At 39.6% G+C, this 22868-nt stretch overlaps 2 protein-coding genes across 2 annotated transcripts; both read right to left on the bottom strand.

Annotated features, from left to right (window-relative positions):
* Positions 1-138: 138 nt before the first annotated feature.
* sec62 (SEC62 homolog, preprotein translocation factor) lies at positions 139-11405 on the bottom strand. The gene is made up of 8 exons (XM_079217916.1): positions 11345-11405; positions 7629-7737; positions 6336-6441; positions 5588-5819; positions 4638-4733; positions 4488-4548; positions 4236-4355; positions 139-3090 (listed from the first exon to the last, which is right to left on the bottom strand). The coding sequence occupies exons 1-8, from the start codon at positions 11378-11380 to the stop codon at positions 2540-2542; spliced, it is 1311 nt and encodes a 436-aa protein (XP_079074042.1). The 5' UTR covers positions 11381-11405; the 3' UTR covers positions 139-2539.
* A 1451-nt stretch (positions 11406-12856) lies between these two features.
* Positions 12857-16362, bottom strand: samd7 (sterile alpha motif domain containing 7; the record flags this gene model as incomplete). The annotated part of the gene is made up of 8 exons (XM_079232727.1): positions 12857-13093; positions 13941-14051; positions 14137-14252; positions 14353-15026; positions 15210-15291; positions 15403-15527; positions 15787-15910; positions 16260-16362. The coding sequence occupies 8 exons, from the start codon at positions 16360-16362 to the stop codon at positions 12857-12859; spliced, it is 1572 nt and encodes a 523-aa protein (XP_079088853.1).
* Between the last annotated feature and the right edge of the window lie 6506 nt (positions 16363-22868).

A 22868-nucleotide genomic window follows, 5' to 3' on the forward strand; every position in this document is an offset into this window, starting at 1 on the left:
CTCAGTCTATCAGATTATACAGTATTTAACCAAATAATTATAAAAAAAGGATGTTTTGTTGCATACAGCATTTTGTCCCAGCAAGGAACGCCAAAATAAATACACTACAGGGAAATATGACAATACTTGTGTGCTTTCTATATTTTTATTGCAATGATAAGATACAGATATATTTCCAGACATCCAGTTTTATTAAATTATACTCCAATATTGCATGAGACAGTATTTCAGAATGATATTGATCCAAATGTGGACAGCGAGTAGTTTTTGACTGGAGATTAAACATTGATGTTTTACAACTTCACTTTTTATTTCCCTCAGAAATGTGCGATGAGAAGCAGCAGCATAGACTAATAATACTACAATATACAAAAGACTGATACTGTGCGACAGCCGAGAACAGTTGAGAAAACCATTGTTTTTAACTCTTTCGTGGTTATGCCAATATTAAGAGTACAGCAACTGACAACTCGGGACACAGAGATGCACTTTGCCCATTTGTGGATATTAGAAAATAAACATGGAAGAGTGCGAGTTAGAAAGTAACAGAGCTACAAACCTCCGTGGGATTACAGGAGACGGAACAAACTACTCGATACAGTCCAAGTGAGTTGAGGCAAAACAAATGACTGTACAGGAAGCCGAGTGGAATATATTAAAATATTGAGTTTTTGCCACGTCAGGTTAACTGAGAACCAGCTGTGTTACTTTTGACCATTTGTTAGAGAGAGAAATACAGATGTGAAATACAGATGTGGAAACAAACCAACCAGATCACATGTTTAAGGTTAGCGATGTAGAAAAAAAAAGAAGTGTTCATCTAATAAATTCCCACTGTTTTCTAATCCCAGATGTTAAATTAAAAATAATGAGTTTGCTCTTTATGATCATATAAAAACAAAAATTCATATTACAAACTCTTAATACAATTAAACCTAATACAAAAGAAAAAAAGTTGTATCGTTTCTTAGACTGTAATAATTGTGTATACATACACACATATATATGATTTAGTAATAGAATCCATATATAAATGATAGATTTATATTTTTTATACATAAATATAATCCTCACAATGACTAAAAAGGGCACCCAAGACTTTTCTAGCCAGATAATAAAGTGAAGGAACAGTTTGACCCAAAGCTGAGTCCAGGCGGCGACAGGAAATTAAACTGGTCTGGTCAGTGGACTAGTGCCACAACTTCCACAAATGAGTGACTGTGACTAGACAGAACTGGTTTGGATGGGAGTCTAGTGCGAACACCTTAAACGGTTTCATTGAGACCAAAAATCTTTGTTTAGCTACACACTAACAACCTTGTGCTGTGCTGTTTTTTTATTCTTTTCTTTTTTCAACGATGCGAAAGGTTTGAGGAGTTTGACACTGCGGTTACAATATGAACGAATTAACAAAAGCATACCCCTCCCTTTTACACTCCACTCTCCATAATAAATCAGCATGCATAACATCATTATTACTCGTGTTTGGCACTAGAGTTTTACTTTATATCTGGTTCTGTTTGCAAATAGACAGGTAATCAGTGAACTTAATATATTTTACCTTGTAGTTGTACAACAAATGCTGCAATCTTTTTTTGAAAAAGAAAATGAAGTATGGCAGCCGTGTCCCAGTTGCTCACATTTACTCTTACAGACGAGTCCCACATTAATAAACATGAACTACTTTGTTAAGGATTGCGCTATGATTATAAGCCATTTTAAAAAAGAATATTATTTCTTACTGAAAATGGCAAGTACCTCAAGGAGCCGTACTACTCTGCCTTCATAACACTCCATCCAGCCACGATTTGTAGGTTCATTTGAGTAAACTATAGGATTTGGTCCCTCTGGCTTGGTAATAGGTCAGTTTGCTTTAAGGGCGGCCTGAGAAAGCTATCGGACGCGCTGGCATTCAACAGGATGTAAAGCTCTGCCGTGCCGTCTCACCAAAACGCCGTGAAAGGACCAGGGGCTTTCTGGCTGACAACAACCAACAACATGGAGCTCAAAGATGCCGATGGGAAAAGAAACGGACGGGCGGGCTAAAGGAACCAGCACGGCTCCTCTTACTGGTCAGTTTAGCACGATGGCTTTTCTCCACCATCTGTATCCAAGATCTGGCTTTGACCTCACATCCAAATGCAACATGAAAACAAAGAGAGGGAACATAAATAAAATATTGAGTTGAAATTACAACAAACAGAAACTTGACTTGAGAAAAGAAGGAAGAAAAAAAAAAGACAACTTGACGACTTCCTCAGGCGAGCGTTTCGGTGGCAGTTTGTATTTTAACATAAATAACATTTTGGTGGGAGGAATCAGAGCCACCATAAGGCTTCTTTTAGATTATTTATTTTTATCTCATTGTCGTAGCCGTTTACTTTTACCCGCTGTGTCTATCCCGGTACTGGTCTATTGGTATTTGTTATTGGAAGAAGAAGAGCTCTTCTCAGAGGCCGGAGGAGCAGGTCCTGGAATCACAGGAGGAAGGAAAGGACAGAGGGAGAAACAGTAGCGTGATGATGGGATTGTAAGAAGTTTATGTTTCAGCAGTCTGGGGTTTAGTCTCACTCTCACCCCCTTCTTTCCTCTCTTTCGTCTCCTCGCCTCCCTTCTCCTCCTGTTCCTCCTCCTCCTCCTCCTCTTCCTCTGTGTGCTGCTCCAGCTCCTCCCTGGTGATCATCTCAAAGTCGTTTCCGTTGCTGTGCTGCGAGCCTTCGTCCTCCCGGCGGTCGCTGTCTGTGTCTGAATGGCGGTCCGCCCCCGTTCCCTCTGCTTCTTTACTCTCCCCAGCCTCTTTGCTTTCCTCCTCTTCCTCCTCTTCCTCCTCGTCGCCATCCTTCTTCTCGCTGTCAGACTTTTCGTCGCTGTCGGACTTCTGAGCCTTGTTGCCTTCGCCGTCCTTCTCGTCTCTCTCGTCCGTCTTGTCCGAGCCCTTTTTGCTACTGGCTCGCGGCCCTTTGTAGTCGTGAGTGTAGAGCGGCCGGAACGAGTCGATGAAACCGACGTCTGCAGTCAAGTTGGGGAGGAACCAGAAGTGGTGGCGCCCGCCGGTCACAAGCCAGATGAGCAGGAAGAGGATGCAGCGGGCTGAAGACAGAGGTGACAGCATATATGGGATCAACTTGAGTCTTCAGCAGTTTAAATGCATCAAACATACATCTCTTCTTAACTTTAGTGGCATTCAAATCATTAATCATCTAATTATATTTAGTTTCTATGTCACTTATTTATTGCCTCTATTTGCAAGAAGCTGTGTTGTCTTTACACAAACAGTTTGCTCTCAATTGACTAAATTATTGTTATTATATTCTAAATAAATCCTTTACATTTGTCCATGTGGCCTTAATATGGTACATTCCCAAAATATATGGCCCTTATATCACGAGCTTTTGAACGTCCGTCCTCAGCTTGATGGAACAAATCTCTCCAGTTGATAATAATGGTGACGTGTAGTCCAGTAAAGCAGCAGTTTTAGGATCCAACAGTGTCTGAGTTCTGTTGCACACGGTCCCATCAGGCCACCTGATGCTTGTGTCTGTTCATTTTTTAAATATATATTGTTTATAGTTTGAAGTTAAAAGGTTTGAAGCTGTAGTTTGAAGACAAGTGTGTTGCGTGTATTTATATGTAAAGTATACTTTAAACAGTGAATATATTGTTCAATTTTAAGAAAAGGAATTTTAAAAGTATCGGTTTAGCACCGGTATCGGAAAAAACCCAAACGATACCCATCCCTACTTATATCACAGTTGTTATCATGTAGCCTATCTTTCTAAATAAGTATTTTAAACCAATGATCTGTAGCTGTCAGTAATGGAAAAAATGATTGTTACAGCCCGAGTAGTTCTTTACAGTTTTCAGGCAGGTTTTGTGGATTTGGAGCTAGTCATGGCTGTTACCCGGAGAGGTTGGAGGGAGATATAGGTTCCTAAAACGTCACATTTCTACGTAAAATTAGAAGAGTACATTAGCACCTCATTAACAATCGATTCTACGTGACGCAATCTACTGAACACTGTACACATGCTGCTTGTGCTTTTTAATGATCGTAGACCTACACAGCTATGCAGGAACAGTGTTGTGCCTTAATGTTATTCCTTATATCCTTCTGTCTGCTTCTCTCTAAAATCCCTTTTTTGTTTCTCCCAAAATGTGCAAATATTTATTCAAGGGATGCAGTCAGTGACAGCGTGGGGCGAGGCTTAGTGTTTTTATGAAGTTCATGTACTTACCAACAGCAAGCAGTAATATACTGGCCACAAAGCAGCCTGCCGCGACACTTAGATAGTAAACTCCGACACGCATTTCTGCTGGCCATAGTGGGAACAGTGTGGCTGCTATCACTGCAACGACTGAAAGGCAGAACACACACACAGATGGTCCGTGTACAAAACAGTCAAATCAGCTGCAATCAGTAACAGATAACACTCCATTCAGTTCTTGTTAAAAAAAGTTTTTTTTTTTTTTTAAAACCTCTGACTCACCGAGTATCAGTCCCATGGCAAATGTCTTGAAATGAACAGGATCGTAAATCCACACATACACCTAAAGAAAAGAAGCACATTTGGGGTTTGGATGTTTTTCAGGACTCCAAACATTTTTCCGATATTTGCAAGAATACTAAGAACACTCACCTCGTTTCCGTCTAAAAACAGCTGCTCGTCATGAGGCTCCAGTTTAAACTTCTTCTTCCCCTCTTTCTTCTTCTTCGGGGATCCAGGACTGTCATCCTGTGAGAGTTTAGTTAAAATAAACAAATATTATCTGTATTTTACTGACAAATCACATATTCTCCTGTGACAGTGTGACCTACGTATTAGTCAGAGAGACGGATCACAGACTGAAACTTTACCATATGCTAACTTAGCTGAGCACAAAGACTGGAAACATCTGGTCTGTCTGTATCCGAATGATAACAGAATCCACCTGCTGGCCCTCTAAGGTCACTCACTAACACATTGTGTGTTATCGATTTACTCTTTGCAAAAACTGAAGTGTAAAAAAATTACAATTTACAGTTCTCTTTTCACATCTTATTCTGGGCAACCAAGCAAATGAAAGGAATTCCCAAACTGCTTAAGTTTCCTTGAAGTGTTGAAGTTATTGGAAAGTCTCCACTGAAAGCAGCATTTCAGTCGGTTAGTTTTCTCATTTAAGTCCAACTGCTATTTAGCCCACAAAAATTCTGACCTGATCATTTGATACTTAGCTATACATATTATTATTATTTACACAGACCAGACATGGATACACTAAGTTTCTTCTTTCTCTAAATTCTAAAAGATCTGTGAACAGCAAAGTCAACATCCACCCATTTACAGTCTGACTGATCACAAAACAAACACACAAACAAACTCTGGGGAGTCTGAATTATGCAATACCTCGTTTCAGACGGACAGACTTACTGTCAAATCAGTACAAATATAGTGATGTTTGACAGTAAACTACAAGGGTGTTCAGCAACTAATAATTCCTATTTCTTAACTCAAACATAAAAGCCTCCAACAGTGAAATTATCTTATGAAGACAGGTAGTAATAATATATATATATTTTTTAACAGGTCAACAGTGTAGTGTCACGTACACTTTTCTCTTTCTTGGTTTCAACAGCCTCCGGATCTTTCTTCTTTTCTTTGTCCTTCTTCCCCTTTTTCTCCTCCTCTTTGCCACTGTCGCCCTTGGTCTTCTCTTTCTCCTTCTGCTTCTCTTTTTCCTTTTCTTTCTCCTTTTCTTTCTCCGTCTCCTTCTTGATGTCTTTCTCTGTTTTTTTCTTCATCACTTTGAGAGCCCGGTGGAAGAACTGCTTCTTTAGGAGTCTACAAAGGACAGAGGAGAATGACTGGTTATGAGGTCTGATATTCACTAATGTTTTAGTTTAAATCATCACATGTGAAGGAGTTTATGCCCAAATAGCAACAAAAAAAGATAATCAGCATTTCATTTGCAAGTTTCAACAGTTGGACACTCTGCAAAACTGAAAGCCCTTTTATTCAAATGTCTGTTCCCTGCCTCCAGGGCTCAGCATCTTTTTGTATAATGGAATCAGTCTTCTTTTTGTTGAAAAAATTGTATTGGTTCTATCTTAAGAAATGTAAATATTTGTTACTAGTAGTAGCATCATAGTCGTAGTTTTTTGCTTCTATGATAGAAAACCCAATATCAAGCAATTTTAAGAAAGTCCGATGTCAGTTTTCAATTGATAGATCAAGAAAATAATAGCTGTATATACCAGTGACCATATTACAAGCGTATGTATAAAATGCATACTTTATTTTATAATAGAAATAATTAACTACAACATCAGAAGAGTAGCAGAGTGTTAGACAGCTGACCTGTTGCAATAATCCACGACAGACTCCCTGGTGGTGAACACCGCCTCCTCTCCCTTCTTAGCCTTGGCCCACTTGGAGTCCAGCAGACTGTCCACCGCCTTGGAGGCTAATTGTAGGAATACAAAGATAGACATTAAAAAGCACAGAGTGGTTCAGGGCCAGAAAATGTCAAGCGGTCTGAATGAAATGATTGGATGGGCTACCTGCCTGCGCACACATTGTTTCATGCATTTTGATTCCTTCATATATTTCCCCATGTGAGGGGCCAAGCCCTACAGTAATCAAAGCCTTCAGTACACAATGGCATTCAAAAGTGTTATATCCTATACATTCTCAACAGCAGAATAAGCTACTATAAACCTATATAAAAAGGCCAAGTTGCGTTTATCGTTGGCTCATTATATGTAACCAGTGGAGCATTACAATCACAGCACAACAAAGGCTTGTTCTCTCTTTTCTAAGGACTTGAAATTAAGCGATCAGCACATTACAAAATCTGGTGAATCAGTGTTAAGACTTATTATCTAGCAATAGCACGATGCTCTCCTTCGCTGGGAGTGTGTGGAAGAAGCATTACGTTGTTCCGTTTTACTCATTTAGGGGCTGGCTACTTAGCTAGCTAGTTTCCTACTTACACCATGATTTCCTGCTATTACAGAACATACAAAAGGGCTAAAACCAATTATAAACTCAGTTCTGATTCTATCATGATTTTGATCGGATCAGCATAAAAGAAAAAAAGGGCGCAAATACAACTTTGTCACAGAAAGCAATTGCTGATCGTCTAAGAGGCATATCGTCCATACATGGGTTGCATTAGAATGGGGTTAGAATTTGACAACTATTCAGTCACATGGTGGCACATGGTTTGCTCCAAAAACATTAATGTAAAAAAGCACAACAGGCTATTATTTTCAAATGCAGCTGAATCTCTGTTCAGTCAAACTCATCGGCTTTCAGTCTGACGACGGATAACCCTTTGGGTGCGAGAGGCTACATTTCTAGAGTTACGGTGTAGTCAGAGGATACCTGGGCCAAGACTACCTTTTCCTTGCTCTGCTCATTGTTTACAATCCGATGAACAAGTTGGCGATGCAAGATTGGAGTTGAGAGATAACGTGGACAAAAGGAATGCAGGATCTGTTCATAGACATTACTTATCAGTAATATCAATCAACAGTGAGAAGTGTTAAAAAACAAACAGAGGGCAGGGTTTGATCTCCTCATTCCTACTCCACTGGGTGTTTCGGTGTTGTGCGTTTTGCCTGTCGCCTCACATCCCACAGCACTAACCAATAAAGTAGTCGACCCGGTGGCCCATCATGTTGGTGGACTTGGTTGGGCAGTTGAATCGGAGGTACTTGGCCACCGCCTTCTCCTCCTTGGTGGGTTCACTCACCTCCTGCAGAACCAGACAAACAAACAGATGAATATTCACACATAAAAACAAAACCAGTCTGTCAACGATGCTTTACTTTATTATGGCATTGAACTGCACACATACAACAGCCAATCCTAGAACAACATCTAGGGTTGGATTATTAACTAAATGCATCAAATCAACATTTACTGACCTCTTAATTTAGATACTCTTAGATTAACTTGTGTTGCAAATGTAAGAATTGCTTTTAAATCACACTGTGGCAAAATAGCTTCTCCAGCTAATGACAAATAAGTAGACATGTGTACACAACGAAACAGCTCACAGTGTATTTTTTTATTTATTAATCAGGCCAAACACAGCCGAGGATCGAACCACCGATCAACTGATTGAAGGACGGCCCTGCTCGTCCATTGAGTTACATTATTATGTGTTCAAACTCGGTTCAGTAAAAAGGACTAGTGGGCGATGGTAAATTATAACGTTATCATGAATTGTTCAAATGTAATCTTGTAAAATCTATTTATTCCTCATTTTTAACACACTGGTATCGGATTGGTCGTCCCTATCATTACGATAACAGGTATACTTTCTTCTTTTTTTTTGCATATCCAGTTTCAAATAGTGTAGATGTTCATCCGTAGCAATAACAGAGAGTTGCCAAACGACATCCTCCCGCCTGCAGCACTGAACCACATGCCAACACGGAGGGAATGAGAGCATCAGCACAATGAAAGCCAGTGCTGCTTTATCCCGTCCAGCTGGCTATGGCCAACAACATGAGGAAGACGAGGCCATGAAACAAGCCTTTGTTCAAAGGAGCAGGTATATAAGTCACACGGCTCCGTTACACGAGACCCCGACACGAAAAGCCCCCCGTCACCGTCTATACGATCTACCTGGCTTGACCACATGAGGATTAGCTGCTCTGGTCTAACAACCATAGTATGTGAAGGCAGATTTATTGTGGTCCACACCAACACCAAAGTACTGGTCCTTTTAAAAAAAACGTACATCCAAATAACAGTTTTGGCCAGGTAAGAAATCCATTTCAACAATTTAATAAGGTAAGCATTAAATGGCAGGTGAAAAATCAAGAAGAGTCATGTAAAAAAAGAGATAAAGCGTGGTGGTCTTAAAAGGCAAACGGAGATAACAGTGTGTTGTTATGTAACTGAACTCGAACATGCAGAGACCTACACTTAGTTGGGTGATTTAGGAACACCCACCACAAACTAATTCAACAACTCTGTTTTAAATCCTAGCTACATGAAGATTATGAACTGTTTCAGAGAGATGTTGTTGATTCATTCATGTATGATCCTTTTGTATGCTGTAGATTGTGGCCCTGTTGAATTTTATTGTCAAACAAAAGTGTTTCTAATATTTACTCTACTGTCGCTGATGTAAATGCAGTAGATAAAATCTCTTAAAATTGAACATTATAACCTTCGTGGATGTAATTATTGCAGGCCTGTTGAATTAGAGAGCATCAGTTATCGAGGTGAACCAAGTAACTGGAAACCAAGTGAACATTTAAATAATAATCTTGGATGCTGTGATGTAATGCAAAATAAAAATAGTATTACGAAAATAAAGAGGAATTATATGCGCTGTAGTAAGCAAGCCTATTTTGGTTTCAGGTATGCCAATCAAAGAGATAACAGCATGTGTTTGTTATGCAACTGAACTCAAACAGACAAGATAACTACACTCAGTTGCCGATATATTAGATACACCTACACCAAGCTAGAACTAATGCCGTCACACATAACAATCCGGCAATATAACCCACCTCCATGAAGATAAAAATGGACAATTTTAGTTTTGATTGTTTTAGGGAGGGGTTGATTCCACTTTGTGGTTATTATGGGGGCTTTAGTTTGTGGTACTGTGTCAAACTAAAACATGTGGTAGTTCCAGCGAGGTGTACCTAACCAACCAAATATGTATCAAAGTAACATTATTGCAAACAAATCCAATAAATACATTATTGTGTAATGATGAAGTTGGTAATTTTTTGCAGTCATAGTAACACTCATAGTGTTATGCAAGAGAACTATATTACAATGTTGGCGTGATACAATACATTAAGCAAATTCTACAATTGTATTAATCTACAATAACAGCACACTGACTGAAAAAAATTCATCCTACTTTATCCGACTGCTTTGTGGGGCACAATTGCAGTGTCCCAAACCCACACATCATAACTGTGTACAATATGTACACAATATACTATACAAATCTCTTTAGTATGTGTTGCAACTAATATAAAATCAGCATACAGATAATTATACAATAGTTGCACCACTGGATCAATCAAACTGCACTTTATCAATACAACTACCAATTACACATAAAGACAGCAACATGTTTACGTGTATGTTATAATCCAGGGATTCAAGGATAATTTATTTCCCATTATGCAAGGATGCACAACACACAACAATGCAGTTGTAGCCAATTAGCAAAACAAGAACATCATGACAAAACAAAAACAGTAACGTATTATTAAAATGTGCCTCATACAGAACAGCAGCAACAAAAACAATTATCTTGGTTTGACTATGTTTACGTCATGATGCTTGGTGCTCAAACAGAGTCCTGCTCCACCCATCAAGTGCAAATGTCTCCACCTGTGAACTACTGTCTTTCTATTTACTACTATGTAAATAAATAGTAAACATAAAAAAAGCATACTAAAATAGTTTTCTTTGCATATTGTGAATACTGAGTATAATTAATCTAGTTTTATCTCACAACAAACGCAAACCCGCATTTATGGTATGAAACACACACACAGCTCATGACTTAACTAACGCTAACTAATATAAACTACAAGCAAGTAATGATGCTTTAGTTTTTTGCTAAGCTAGATCCTAACTTTGTGCATAAAAGAGCATCTAAAACGCGAGTGTGTCTACTTCCTCTACTCTTGACATGACTCTGAAGTGATATTAATCATCTAATTATCGTGTCTGCTGGTTATGGGAGGACAGAAGAACAAATGTGTTGAGGAAAGTCTTGGGATCCACAACGCTAACTCCTACCACTGCGTATTATAATACGGAGTGATGTGTCGACTGAACCTGTAGTCACTCACTCTGTAAACTGTTGCTTCGCCTGAAACCAATGCTCTGCTCGTTATCGCGCTCCTCCACAGTTGTTACGTTGCATCGTTACCTCGTTACTTAAAACCCACGCAGATCGTCTCACTTTATGTAAAAACACGTCCAGGTTCAGAACTGACGCAGCTTATCCTGAACACGTCCAGCGTTACAGCCGGTTCAACCAGAATAAAAAGGTGCCGGGCTGTGGAGACAGCTCGCGAGAAAGTACAACACCACCTCTCCTCGCGTGTATAATGTCTTACAGGTAACAAAGAGCACAGTGAGCTGAGAAACGTCTCGTCAAAATACAGCCACTAACGTTTGTTTTTGCCTAGCCAGCTAATGCTAGCGATGGTTAGCCATCATCTGGCTTCAACTGTCGCCGGATAACGGGGCCCCGCAAAGACGCGGCCGTTAACGGACATCTCACAGCCGCTCGTGAACCCGCGCGTGGGTCTTATTTGTTGTATTTTAACTTGCACGGCGAGTAGTTCGTATGAAATAAGTGATGTTACCTGGATCCGCTTCTTGTGCTTCCTGCGCTCCGCCATGATCCTCCAACTCAGCTCCCTCCGACGCGCGCGAGGCTGCGCACGCGCACGATGTGTAGTATCGCGAGACTAATCGATTGGTAATTTCGTTCAAATGTGGAACGGACAATCTTTTTTCTCTTCTCTCTGTAGTTTTGTTGCTTTTTTTTTGTGCATGATCTTTATGCATTTGTTCATATCTCTTCAATCATAACATACCCTTAATTTATTTATTAGCAGTGGGGGAAAGTAATTACAGTACAAGCAAAGGTACAAGTTGTACCTTTAGTATTTCCAATTGATCTTTCTTTATACTCCTACTCCACCACATATTTAAGCGAAAGATATCATGTAATCAACAAACATGTTATGATGTATTATAGACTAAAATAAGACTACATTGTTTTATTTTATTTACAAATTCACTTAAATCCCCAAAGGGGAGCTATTAAAAAAAAGTAATAATCAATATTATAGTTCAATAATTTGATACATTATTCTGAAATCAGTCATTCTGCATAACGGTATACTTATACTTGTATTTTGATGTTAATACTTTTTTACTTTATACTTTGAATTGATCAGCTTTACCTCTGTCTTTCTTTAGTCTCCATGAACAAGTTTATTGATCTTCGATTGGTATAATTTGCGGTCACACATTTAATCCACAATCTTGTTTGGACTCTTCAAGACTAGCCTTTTTCTTATTTGAAATCAAATTACTCATACTTTAATATTTTTAAGTAATTCTTTCACATTTGAAAAATGATGAATTGATGTCATAACACTTAATCTGTATGTTTTTTGTCTACTGTTTGTATTGTTTCATTTTCTTTGTGTTGCTGTTCTTCTACTTTGGAAATGTAGTCCGCTCAGACAACCTCTCGTCCATAAAGGCTTCAACGTTTTTTCTTATAATATGTGATACTTAATATTCAATTATTTATTCCAAGCCATACCAGTATTGGTTTTCTAGGTAGAAAAAACACTTTATTTACAATCCAACAAACGCAAAAGTGTATCAAACATCCAAACATCCCACTTAGATATTTCATTATTCAATTATAAAACCATTCCCATATTATTTCTACGGTCCTTATTATGTCCTACGATAGAAATGACGCTTAGCAGCTTGAAAAATAAGAACGTTTAAAGCTACAGTCAGACGTTTAGAGGCCTGTAATGTAAAGAAGAAAAGAAACATTTTATTGGACTGTCTTATTGTCAGTTTCACTCCACTGGTTGTTAAAAATATATGCACATGTATATATATATATATATATATATATATATATATATATATATACACACACACAATACAAATATTTAGCATATACCTAGGCCAAGTGTGAACTTGTGCATAAAAAAATTAGCAGATATTAAAAAAAAACATCTTCAATCCAGTTAATCATAATGTAAACAAATCCTTGACTGTGGCCGCCAGGTGGAGCTGTACTGCAGGTGCAGGCTGGTGAAGGTCCGCTTTATCAGTTCTGATCAGGCTGTCTCACTGCTAGCAGATGGAGGGGAATTGTTTTCTGTCTCATGCAGTTGTTCTGTGGACTTGAGGACATCAGGGTCTCTTGGACTCGCCATCATCTCCTCGCTGTTGCAGTTCACAGGGGAGCCAACTTCTGATGAGCGGTCTGCAGGCTTCTCCGGATTGGCCTGCAGTCTGGAGGTGGAGAGTGGCAGGTTCATCATGTACAACATGTTGCCCATACGCCGGGACACCTGTGGAGGAATAAAGAAAGTCAACACATATTAGACGTGTTTGAGGATGATGATTTATGATGATTTATGTTCGATTTATGTCTGTTTTTCTGTCCCTTGTTCGTCGTAGTTCGTATAGTTGGTTGTTATGCTGTTATGTGTTATTTTTTTATTTTATTTATTTGTTGTTGTTTTTCGTTGTCTAGTAATGTGAGGTAATGTGTAACTTGTACAAACTTAAAATAAAATGATTGAAAGACGTGTTTGCAAACGTGTCAGTCTCTAAAGGAATGATGAGTGACCTGTATGTAGTGGACAGGAAGTGCGGCAGAGGGAGGTCACAATTATCAACACCTTTGCAAGAATCCAAGCAGTATAATGTTCCTCCAAAGGTCTTTTTCACAGAGAACATTTCACAGAGAGCTTTACTTTCTTGTCACACTGGGTTACTTGAATATAACCGAGACATCGAGAATATTTTTAGTATACCTGTTTTTTTCTTATGACAAGTTTGCTGTGAAAAAAAGCCTACTGAACACCGGATAAGATCATTTATCAGATAGCATTTTGCTGAATTAATATAATTTATTTACACTTTATTTGTTGTCATTCTGATGCTCCATATTGTACTTTTACTAATTCTATTTACTCTGCACAGGCTACATCTATTGCAAGTTAAACGTCTTCTTTTTCTTACCCAAATCAAATAGATGACATAGGATGTAACCCTACAGATTTTAAAGACCACTGAGGCAAAAGTGTGATTTAATTTTTTGGAATCTGTTAGAGATTTATTTTAAAAGAGCACACATCCCATCTTTGAAGGGATCAAGTCTTGAATGGATCAGTCAGAGTTTGTGTTTCCTACCTGTGAGCGGATCTTAAGAGCTGGTCCCAGCTTGAGTCCCAGTGTGTCCAGTAGGTGCTCCTCTGACAGTAGGGGCAGGGTCTCCCCGTCGATCATGTGGTCCTTAAACGTCTGCGGAGTGAATTCACACAGCATCAGCACAACAAAGACACAACAGAAAGAGCACAGATAAATACAGAAAAATACAGAACCCCACCTGAGCATATTCTGAACATGTGGGTACGCTGTTGATGAAGTTGTAAACATCATTCACTGTCCACTTCCGTATGTCTTCAGACACATCATCACTGTTGAGAAAGAGATTGGGTGGACCTGGAAAAAAAATAACGACAGACATCTTTGTTGGTGCTGTAATAGACACATGAAATTATTTGTTAAAATAATATATTGTAATCTATCTTTAGAAACTCACCAGGTGGAAGGAAACCATTTCCAGGGACGGTGAACATGTAAGGCATGCCTGTGAGTGCTCCGCCAGTGGAGGGATACATGAATTTCTCGTGGAAAGCTGAACATTGATTGGATAAGTCTTTATCATTTGCACCACTGTTGGCCACATCGGACCCATCTTGACTGTTCACACAGACTTTACGGAGGCCTGGCTCTCCCTCTTTGTAGTTCTTCCTGCCTCCTGCAGAGAGTTCAGACTCTATTTTTGCTTGATGATGCACCTTGCTGGTGGGACACTCCTCTCCTATGTCCCCCTTTGCCTCCACCTCTTTCTCCTCCCCCGAAGTGGCTCCCGGGCTCTGCTCTACACTCTTATCTTCGGTTTGGCCCTTCAGGTTGGACACGTGGCTCTCTGCGCTCTTGTGGATGTTCGGCCTCCTGCCAGCCCTGCGTCCCCTCTCTCTGTGCAGCGTGCTGATGGGTGGGTAGGGGCTGGCTGACATGAGGATGCTGTTGGAGTGCAGTTCATCCAGGGTGGGACGGTGGACGTAGACGTCGTGGCCGTCCGGCATGCGCTGACGACCTCTGAACGCCATGTGGTTGGAAGGGTAGGACATAGGGTTGTCAATTCCCATAAGTCCCTTCTGGTGGGCGTTCTCCAGTTCCTTCTGGTGCAGGATGGCATTCATCTCCATTCTGAGCAGGAGCACACACAAATATTAGACATATTTAAGCAACAATAATGATGGAGCCACATCATCACAATTTAAATTCTGACAATGCACGATATGTCTCATTTGTAGTCGGCAAAATGTGACGCAGACGTGTGTGCCGGTCGAATGTTTCTGTGAGGTGCTGATGATATTGTGCGCACACTACCTGGCTATATTTTGCTTGTGAATGAACTCCTGTCGCCGGGCAACTGTTTCCATGGGCTCTGAGGGCAAGAAGCCATAGCCAGCTGAGAAAGAAAGTAAAGGCAGACGAGCTGTTAGCGCTTGTTCACATTCCTCAAGAGACGATGCAAACATTCTGGGAATTTTCTCAGGTATGAAACTGAAGCCGTGCTTACCTGCTCCAGGGAAAGCTCTCCCGGGCATGACATTGCCATGCTGAGGTAGAGGTGGACCCAGGTGAGGGCCCATGTGCATTTGTCTGGCGTCAGATGCTACCATCTCAGAGGGGGGAACCATATCCCTGATGAAGGAAAAGCATGGGAAAATTATATCAAGGGACAGATGACATGCTGTAATAATTGCTGTTTTGTTAATGACTAAGCTACATTTGGTTCCCAATCATAACATTTTCCTTGTACAGAAACATACATCAGTTGTACAGAAACATGCCCAGTTCTCCATGTCTTCTTCACAAATGCACCTGTAACTGACAATTCTAAAGGATGCCCTTCACCAGAACTATACCCTTTCGTGTTGTAAGCGTGTATTCAGGTACAGACCTCTCCATGAAGCGAGGTTCGTACTGCGTCGGGACTCCCTGTAACCTCTGCTGCCCCTGGGAGAGGATCTGTGGAGCCATGGCCATCTGGTTCCTCATTATCAACTCTTGCCTCTGCCTCAGCTCTGCAAGAGAAGAAAAAAAAGCACCACAGGTCAGTGAAGGTTGGGGAAGTCTAGTCCAGCTGAATGCTGTGCACCGACTGTGAAAGCTGGAGACTGCAGGTACAACTCAACACTCAGAACAATCCACTCAAATCAATACATGGCTGTCAAGGTCTCAAAGTTGGTTTAACCTGTTTAGAGCTCCAGATTAGACAATTTATAAAATGTGAAGAAAAAAAAAATCATGAAAAAAAATCATGAATCTATTCACATTCCATGGGATTTATTTAAAAAATTCTGTTTTTCATGTTTTCTTAAACTATATTGTATGCTGTTGTCTCCTCGTCTCCTCCATGTTTTCATGTCTCACCTCCAGCTGACATGCCGTTGACCAGACGGTACCAGTGCTTCTCATCCAAAGCCCCCTGCTCTCCCAGCGCTGTCATCTTCCTCAGCTGCTCTCGTGGGGTCATGACACACACTACCTGAAGGCTGTTGGAAAACAGATGGAAAATATGACAATTACTTTGATTACTGATTAATATAATACTGCTTTATATAAAGCTATATATACATTTAAAGTAGACATTTATAGACAATTTACTTTGGATGGACGCATACATTTTGTAATTTCTTATCATTGCCACAAGGAGGCAGCAACTAGCTATGTGTTAAAGAGTCTAATTATGGCTGCTGTGCTGTCATGTTATTTTCCAAAAGTAGACACATAATATATAAACCCCCCCAGGAAAAACCCATTCTATTCTACCAAACTTCATTTTATCAGCACGAGGACTGTCATGTGGTGTTTGTATTTCAGCAGAGCTGTGACAATGACATATTTAGATTTAAATCGAAACAGACACAATACAATATAAACTAGATAATAAAATGTTTTAAAAGAGGACTTCAATAAACTGCCAATATGGGATCCACACACACACACACACACACACACACACACACACACACACACACACACACACACACACACACACACACACCCAACCTTTGATCCTTCCTCTCACCTCTTACCTCCAGTCTAGTATTAATCTTTAACCAACCTTAACCCCTACCCTCGCCGTTACTTAAACCTAATCCTAAAATTAAGTTTAACACCTAAATCCAAATCCAAACCTTAATACTAACCTCTTAAAATGTAATTTTGTTTCATCTTTCCATCCTTACCAGAACATCTGGTCCTAGTAAGTATAGTAATAAAAGCACACTCAAACACACACACACACACTCAAACACACACACACACACACACACACACACACACACACACACACACATACACATACACACACACACACACACACACATACACATACATACTCCAAATGGCCATATTGCTTTTGGCTGAGCCAGCAGCTTGTGTAAACAAGCACAATCGACTTAGACACCTCCAATTAGCCTTCTACACTGCAGAAATCCCATTACAAAATATGATACTGTAAACGACAGCGCAATAATCCAGTTCTGCTAATCCAGGACCAGGGTGTGCAATATGTTTACGGGTGGTTGAATCCAAGTCTGCACAGAAGGTCACCACCCACTCTTCATATTGTATTAGTTTATAGTGATCTCTTTACTCGACATGCCGCCCCCTCCCCCAAGAGAAATGCTGTCATGAGACTTGCCCCGAGGCCTTGAGCATTATCCACAGTCCCTCAAGTTCCCTCTGAAGCTCATTTAATCTGAGGGCTGTAATCCGCCTATTAGTCCTGCAACAGTCTGCTAGCTACATCTGCTGACCTGCCTGAGACCGCCCGCCCTGCTGGCCCGGCCAACCCCCATCCCCACCTTCAGGCCCCTGCTACCCTCAGGATCCTATTAGCTAAGTCCTGGCTATACAGCACTTTAAAGGGATGTGTTGGAGGTAATCCGCACGTTTAGAGTTTTACCCTCTGCAAACCTTGCCTGTAAGCATCCCGGACAATACACCCTAAGTGCTAAGCCTATTAGCTCCATTAGCTCCCAGGATGTCCTAAAAACACCTTGGGGATAAATCTGGGGATGCAATCGGTTTATGTGAAGCTATGTGGCGCAAACACATGCACCCTGCCTTCACCTACTTCTCTGCCAATGTCATAACAGCTAGCATCAGCAAATGAGAAGAAATGTATTTCAACATTTATGCCTCTGTAATTTCCAAGTGGGAACTAAACTCTGAGCCTCAGGGCATTGTGTAATGTATTATCGCCTTCACACACTGGGAGTTAATGATTTACACTTTTTATATGTGATATTGTAAACAAATAAATTTTTCAAGCTGATTAGAATTCAAATTTTGAATAGATTACACAATTAACGAAAGGAAAATAGCCAAAATGGAAACCAAGAAATATAAGTTTGATCCTTGAGTTTCTGCAGAAACAGAAAATAGTGAAAAACTGAACAGCTGTTGCATCAGGAAAAGACAATGAATTTGCATTACATGCGAGTCACAGAGCTAAGATGGCAGTTTCCCCAAAAAATTATATGTGGGATATTTGAAAAAAAACCTTCTAAATAGAACCCAAAGGAATCTTCTGACCATCTGGATAAAAAAAAATATTCAAATTGCTTCAAAATAACTAAATATGTTTGAACTCTTTCTCAAGTTGTGGCTGCTTCCTTCAGACAGCCAGCAATGACATAAGCTTGCTCTTTTTCTACATACATATTGACGTGTAATTTTGCATGAAAATATAAAATATTGGAAAGATACCTATTCATATTAACATATTCTAATGCCTTTAGCTTTATTGCCAATACAAACAAATATTAGGAAACTGCCTTTTGTAAACTTGCAGTGCGACAGGACAGACATTCAAAACAACACACGAATAACAAAACCATCATATACATTACAAATATTAAAATAAACAAAGTACAACAAATGTAAAATATAAATTTACGACAAAATACCTTAAAATGTGAGAAGTTTGCTAATAATGCTACTGAATTATTTTTGTATTATTTGATGTTACAAATTGCCCAAATTGAGTGAAGATTTTTGTTAAGAATTTGGGTAACAGGTTAAAAAGCTCTTTACTTGTGCAGCAATTCATGCAGATGTTTAAAAGAGTATTTATGATTCTGTGAATACAGAGCAACAGTAAGTGTTGTTAAACACCTTTTCTTTCCAGATTAAAACCCTGGGAATTTGCCGGGAACCCCGGCAAATCGCATATTTAGCTCTGTGACTCTAATTTTGAGATAATACGTGAGAAACACAAAGTGCAGCTATGCTTGTGAAGAATACTTTGTTGAAGCTTCATTGGTCACCACGAACACATTGTTAAGATTTTGTTTTTCATCTTTTAAGAGAAGTTGTAGACTTAACATCTTCAAACCTCACTCAAACTTCTTACTGGATCTTACATGCAAGTTTGAAGCAGCGTTTTGTGGGTGAAAGTGTCATTACAGGTGAGCTCTAAAAGCTCTTGTCCCTTATTTCTTCAACAAACACAGGCAACACCGCAGCTGCCAAATCCGGGGATTGGATTCCTTGGATTTGCTGTTGCCTGGTTAATCTCATTACAAGAATGAATTAAAGGGAAAAATTGCTGACGACGTAGATGGAGCCCTGAGGAGGTCATATCAGACAAGACAGAAGAATTGTCTCGTCCTTCTTAATCCCCCTTAACACGACATGCTAAAGCTATGTCATGTTCTGTCAGTTACAACACGTGGTTTCGATTTTATGAGAATTTGAAGCGGCAAGCTGAAGGTGGTATTGATTTAAGAATTAGTTATGGAGTGAAAACCTCACAAGAAAAAGCTGATTGAAGGGATCAAATTTAATAATATCAATAAGGCTGTATAGACATATATGTTTGAATGGAAACCCAAATCATCACAGTTGATAAGAACCACAAGCTAATTCATCATGTGTTTTAGTATCATTTTCATTTCAATAAGCGCTATTTACAGAATCTGGGCTAATGATTAGGTTAATTATCCAGATTTCAAGGCTGGTCTTCTAATCACATTGGCCTTGAGATTAATCACTTACTGAAGGATCAGTCGCCTTTTATGCAGTTTACCATTTGAAAGTTTTGCATTTTTATTGCATTGTGATGAAAATATTCAGCTACGTGCGTTGGATTTTAAGGTTGTTACTGTTATTTTTGATATACATACATATTCATATGGAGGCATCATATTGCATACTCTGGAATAAACTAAGTATATTTTGTGCTTTTAAAAGAAAAACTGCAGAGTGAATGTGACATACAACAATAAAGTACAACCTATTTAGGTTAGCTAAGTACAACGGATTTGTTTAATCCGCCACAAAGACAGAAAATGGGAAATGGACAGAGAAATTTGAAAGAGGAAGTTTTAATGGACTTACCTTTAAATTCACACCAGTGAGCAGAACTTGGAATTGGTTTTGTCCCAATTCAGGCAAAAATACCAAGAGGAAAAGGAAAAAAACCTTTGGTCAGCTCACAGACTGTCTCTCACTTCTGTTCCTCTTTCACTTCTAATGACTGTAAATGGCCTCCCACTAACCAGCCAACTGTACTAACGGCACTGTCTGCTGCCAGCTAACTGCCTTAACTAAAAAAGACCTTTTAAATACCGATTCATTTCATCTCCATTAGATGGCCTTATCTCCTGCGGTAAGCCCTCCCTGTCCTGACATCACCATGATCTCCCATCCAACTGCTTGCAGCACCTTGCAATTGATGTGTAATTACTGAAGCAGCACTGGTCGTAAGCATGGAGTGCTAAACCTCTTTCAACGTTTACCTCACTAATCCCTTGTTAGCACTTTAGACCATAGTTAAGACACCTAAATGCTTAGCTTCCTTTTCCAGTGGTAAAATGTCCCACCCCTTCTTAACTGCTCTAAGACCACATGCAGAGCAGTTACATGATGCTGCTTGTAGACTTTAACAATTCAACTGATCTGTCTTGTTTTTGTTTTTTTCCTCACATGTCTAGTCTGGGTGTCAGAAGTATTAAGCTCCCCGGGGTGCCCAAACATGCTTGGTGGTAATTTGCTAGAAATCCGACTAAATGTTGGCCGGATGATCCTCTCAGACCCCTTAATCTGACAGTTTGTGCTCACCAACCGCTTACAGCATGCCCTGAATGATCTTTTATTTAATGCCGGGTGAGCATAAAGGTGTGCACAGTTGGTGGGCTGAGAGGTAATTTTGCTTAACAGCAGACATGATATGAAGGAGGGGTCAGTGAGGTGTTTCTACCGGCTTTAGTCTGCAAGACAGCAAAGAGGTCCTATAGAGTTGAGTGATGCTGGAGGTCAGTGATCCACTGTGTTGTCTGCACACGTTTCCAGTTTATTAGGTACACCAAGCTGTGTGTGATGCTGTTGAACTGTATTGCATTACACTTACAGGTGTTTCTATTATTTTCTGCACCACAAACTATGTCCTCCAAAATGTCAGTTGAAGCTAAACCATCATGAAGGTAAAATGTATGGCAGGACTCCATAATAGCCAAAATGTATTTACACATTACAAAAAGGGCCAAAGGCAGAATTTTTTAAACATTGAGGTCTCCAGTCCCCACCTATTTATTTATATTTTTTACAATATTTATATTTTTCATATGTTATTCATCCAGTTTTCATTCATATTTATTTATTTTAATTTGTTCATATATATACTGCCAGAGATAAAATTATGGTGCAGAAATCCTAAATCTTTTATGTATTTATTTATGAGAAAAGTACCGCCTACTGTACTGTTAACTATGCTTTTCCTGAAAAAAAGCAGAGGGTATGACCTCAGTGCCCCCCAAACGACAGCAACATCCCTGTTAACACAAAGCTGAATTCATCTGACTTTATTTTACTTTATTTTTTCATCTGCTCCAAATCTACTCTACCAAATGCTTCGGTGTATGACCAAAACCCTGCAAAACATTTCCATCAGCCTCTGTTTGAGTTTAATAGCTTAAACTTTGCCTAAATACAGAGACTCCTGCTGCTTAGTGTGCCAATGTGTGTTCTTTAATCAGCATTATTGGAATATTGGCATTTACTAGATTGTTTTAATCTGCAATCATTCTTCGTCTTCGTCTTCTTCATCTTCTTCTTCTTCCACCACATTGGGCAGAGATCTGGAATCTGAAGCTATTTTTCCTCAAATTATCTCCCAATGATGAGCACAGTGCAGCTCACTTTTCTGCAGCTACCTTTCTGACAAAACATGAAGAGGTGCACCTGGTCATTACCAAAGCGTTGGCACTCTGTGACATTAAAATGATGATCCTTTAGTGTTGAAGGGGTCTATTGTGAGCCAGGAAATCACTCATCACACCATTATAGTATGCATTACATCAAATTCAGGCTTCTACCCTCAGCATGCTGCAGCACAGAGACACAGACACATTAATGTGTTGGGAAGATAAGGTCTGATTAAGGTCTGTTCAGTGATCCAGGTGTAATAAACACATAATAATCATAAACATATCTGAGGAACACGTGCTTGTGCTGTAAAAACGAGTGGGTTGATAATTTTGACTGAAAAGAGACTAATAAAGGGCTTAGGAATTAAGAGAGCAGAGCATTAGGACATCTAAACCGCTAATTAAAGAATCTTCTCGTTGTAAGCTTTTTATGAGGGATTTCTGTCCGTCTTCTTTGCACCCAGCATTATAGAGTCACAGTGAGGCGAAGGGATCAGAGCAGATTTAACGTCAAGAAACAGGCCCAGCTATAAATTCACTTAATCAGCGCAGACAACCGTCCATCTTCTAATGACAGAAACAATCTGGGGTCCGGATCACCTGCATTTCCGGTATTCTTCCCCATCCAGTGACAACCGTACCAAAGCTGTAATTCCTCAAAGTTCGAAGTATTACATCTTTTACTCTCTGTGGAAATCTTGTTTAGATCTCGATTATCGTGAGATCCCGGGTAGGATTCTTTAGGATAAAGAATCCCTGAAATAACTGACAAAGCCCTTAGATCCTGGTTGTATTACACTTAGGAAATAATCACTGACACAGT

The sequence above is a fragment of the Taurulus bubalis genome, assembly GCF_910589615.1.
Source record: "Taurulus bubalis genome assembly, chromosome: 1".
NCBI lineage: Eukaryota > Metazoa > Chordata > Actinopteri > Perciformes > Cottidae > Taurulus > Taurulus bubalis.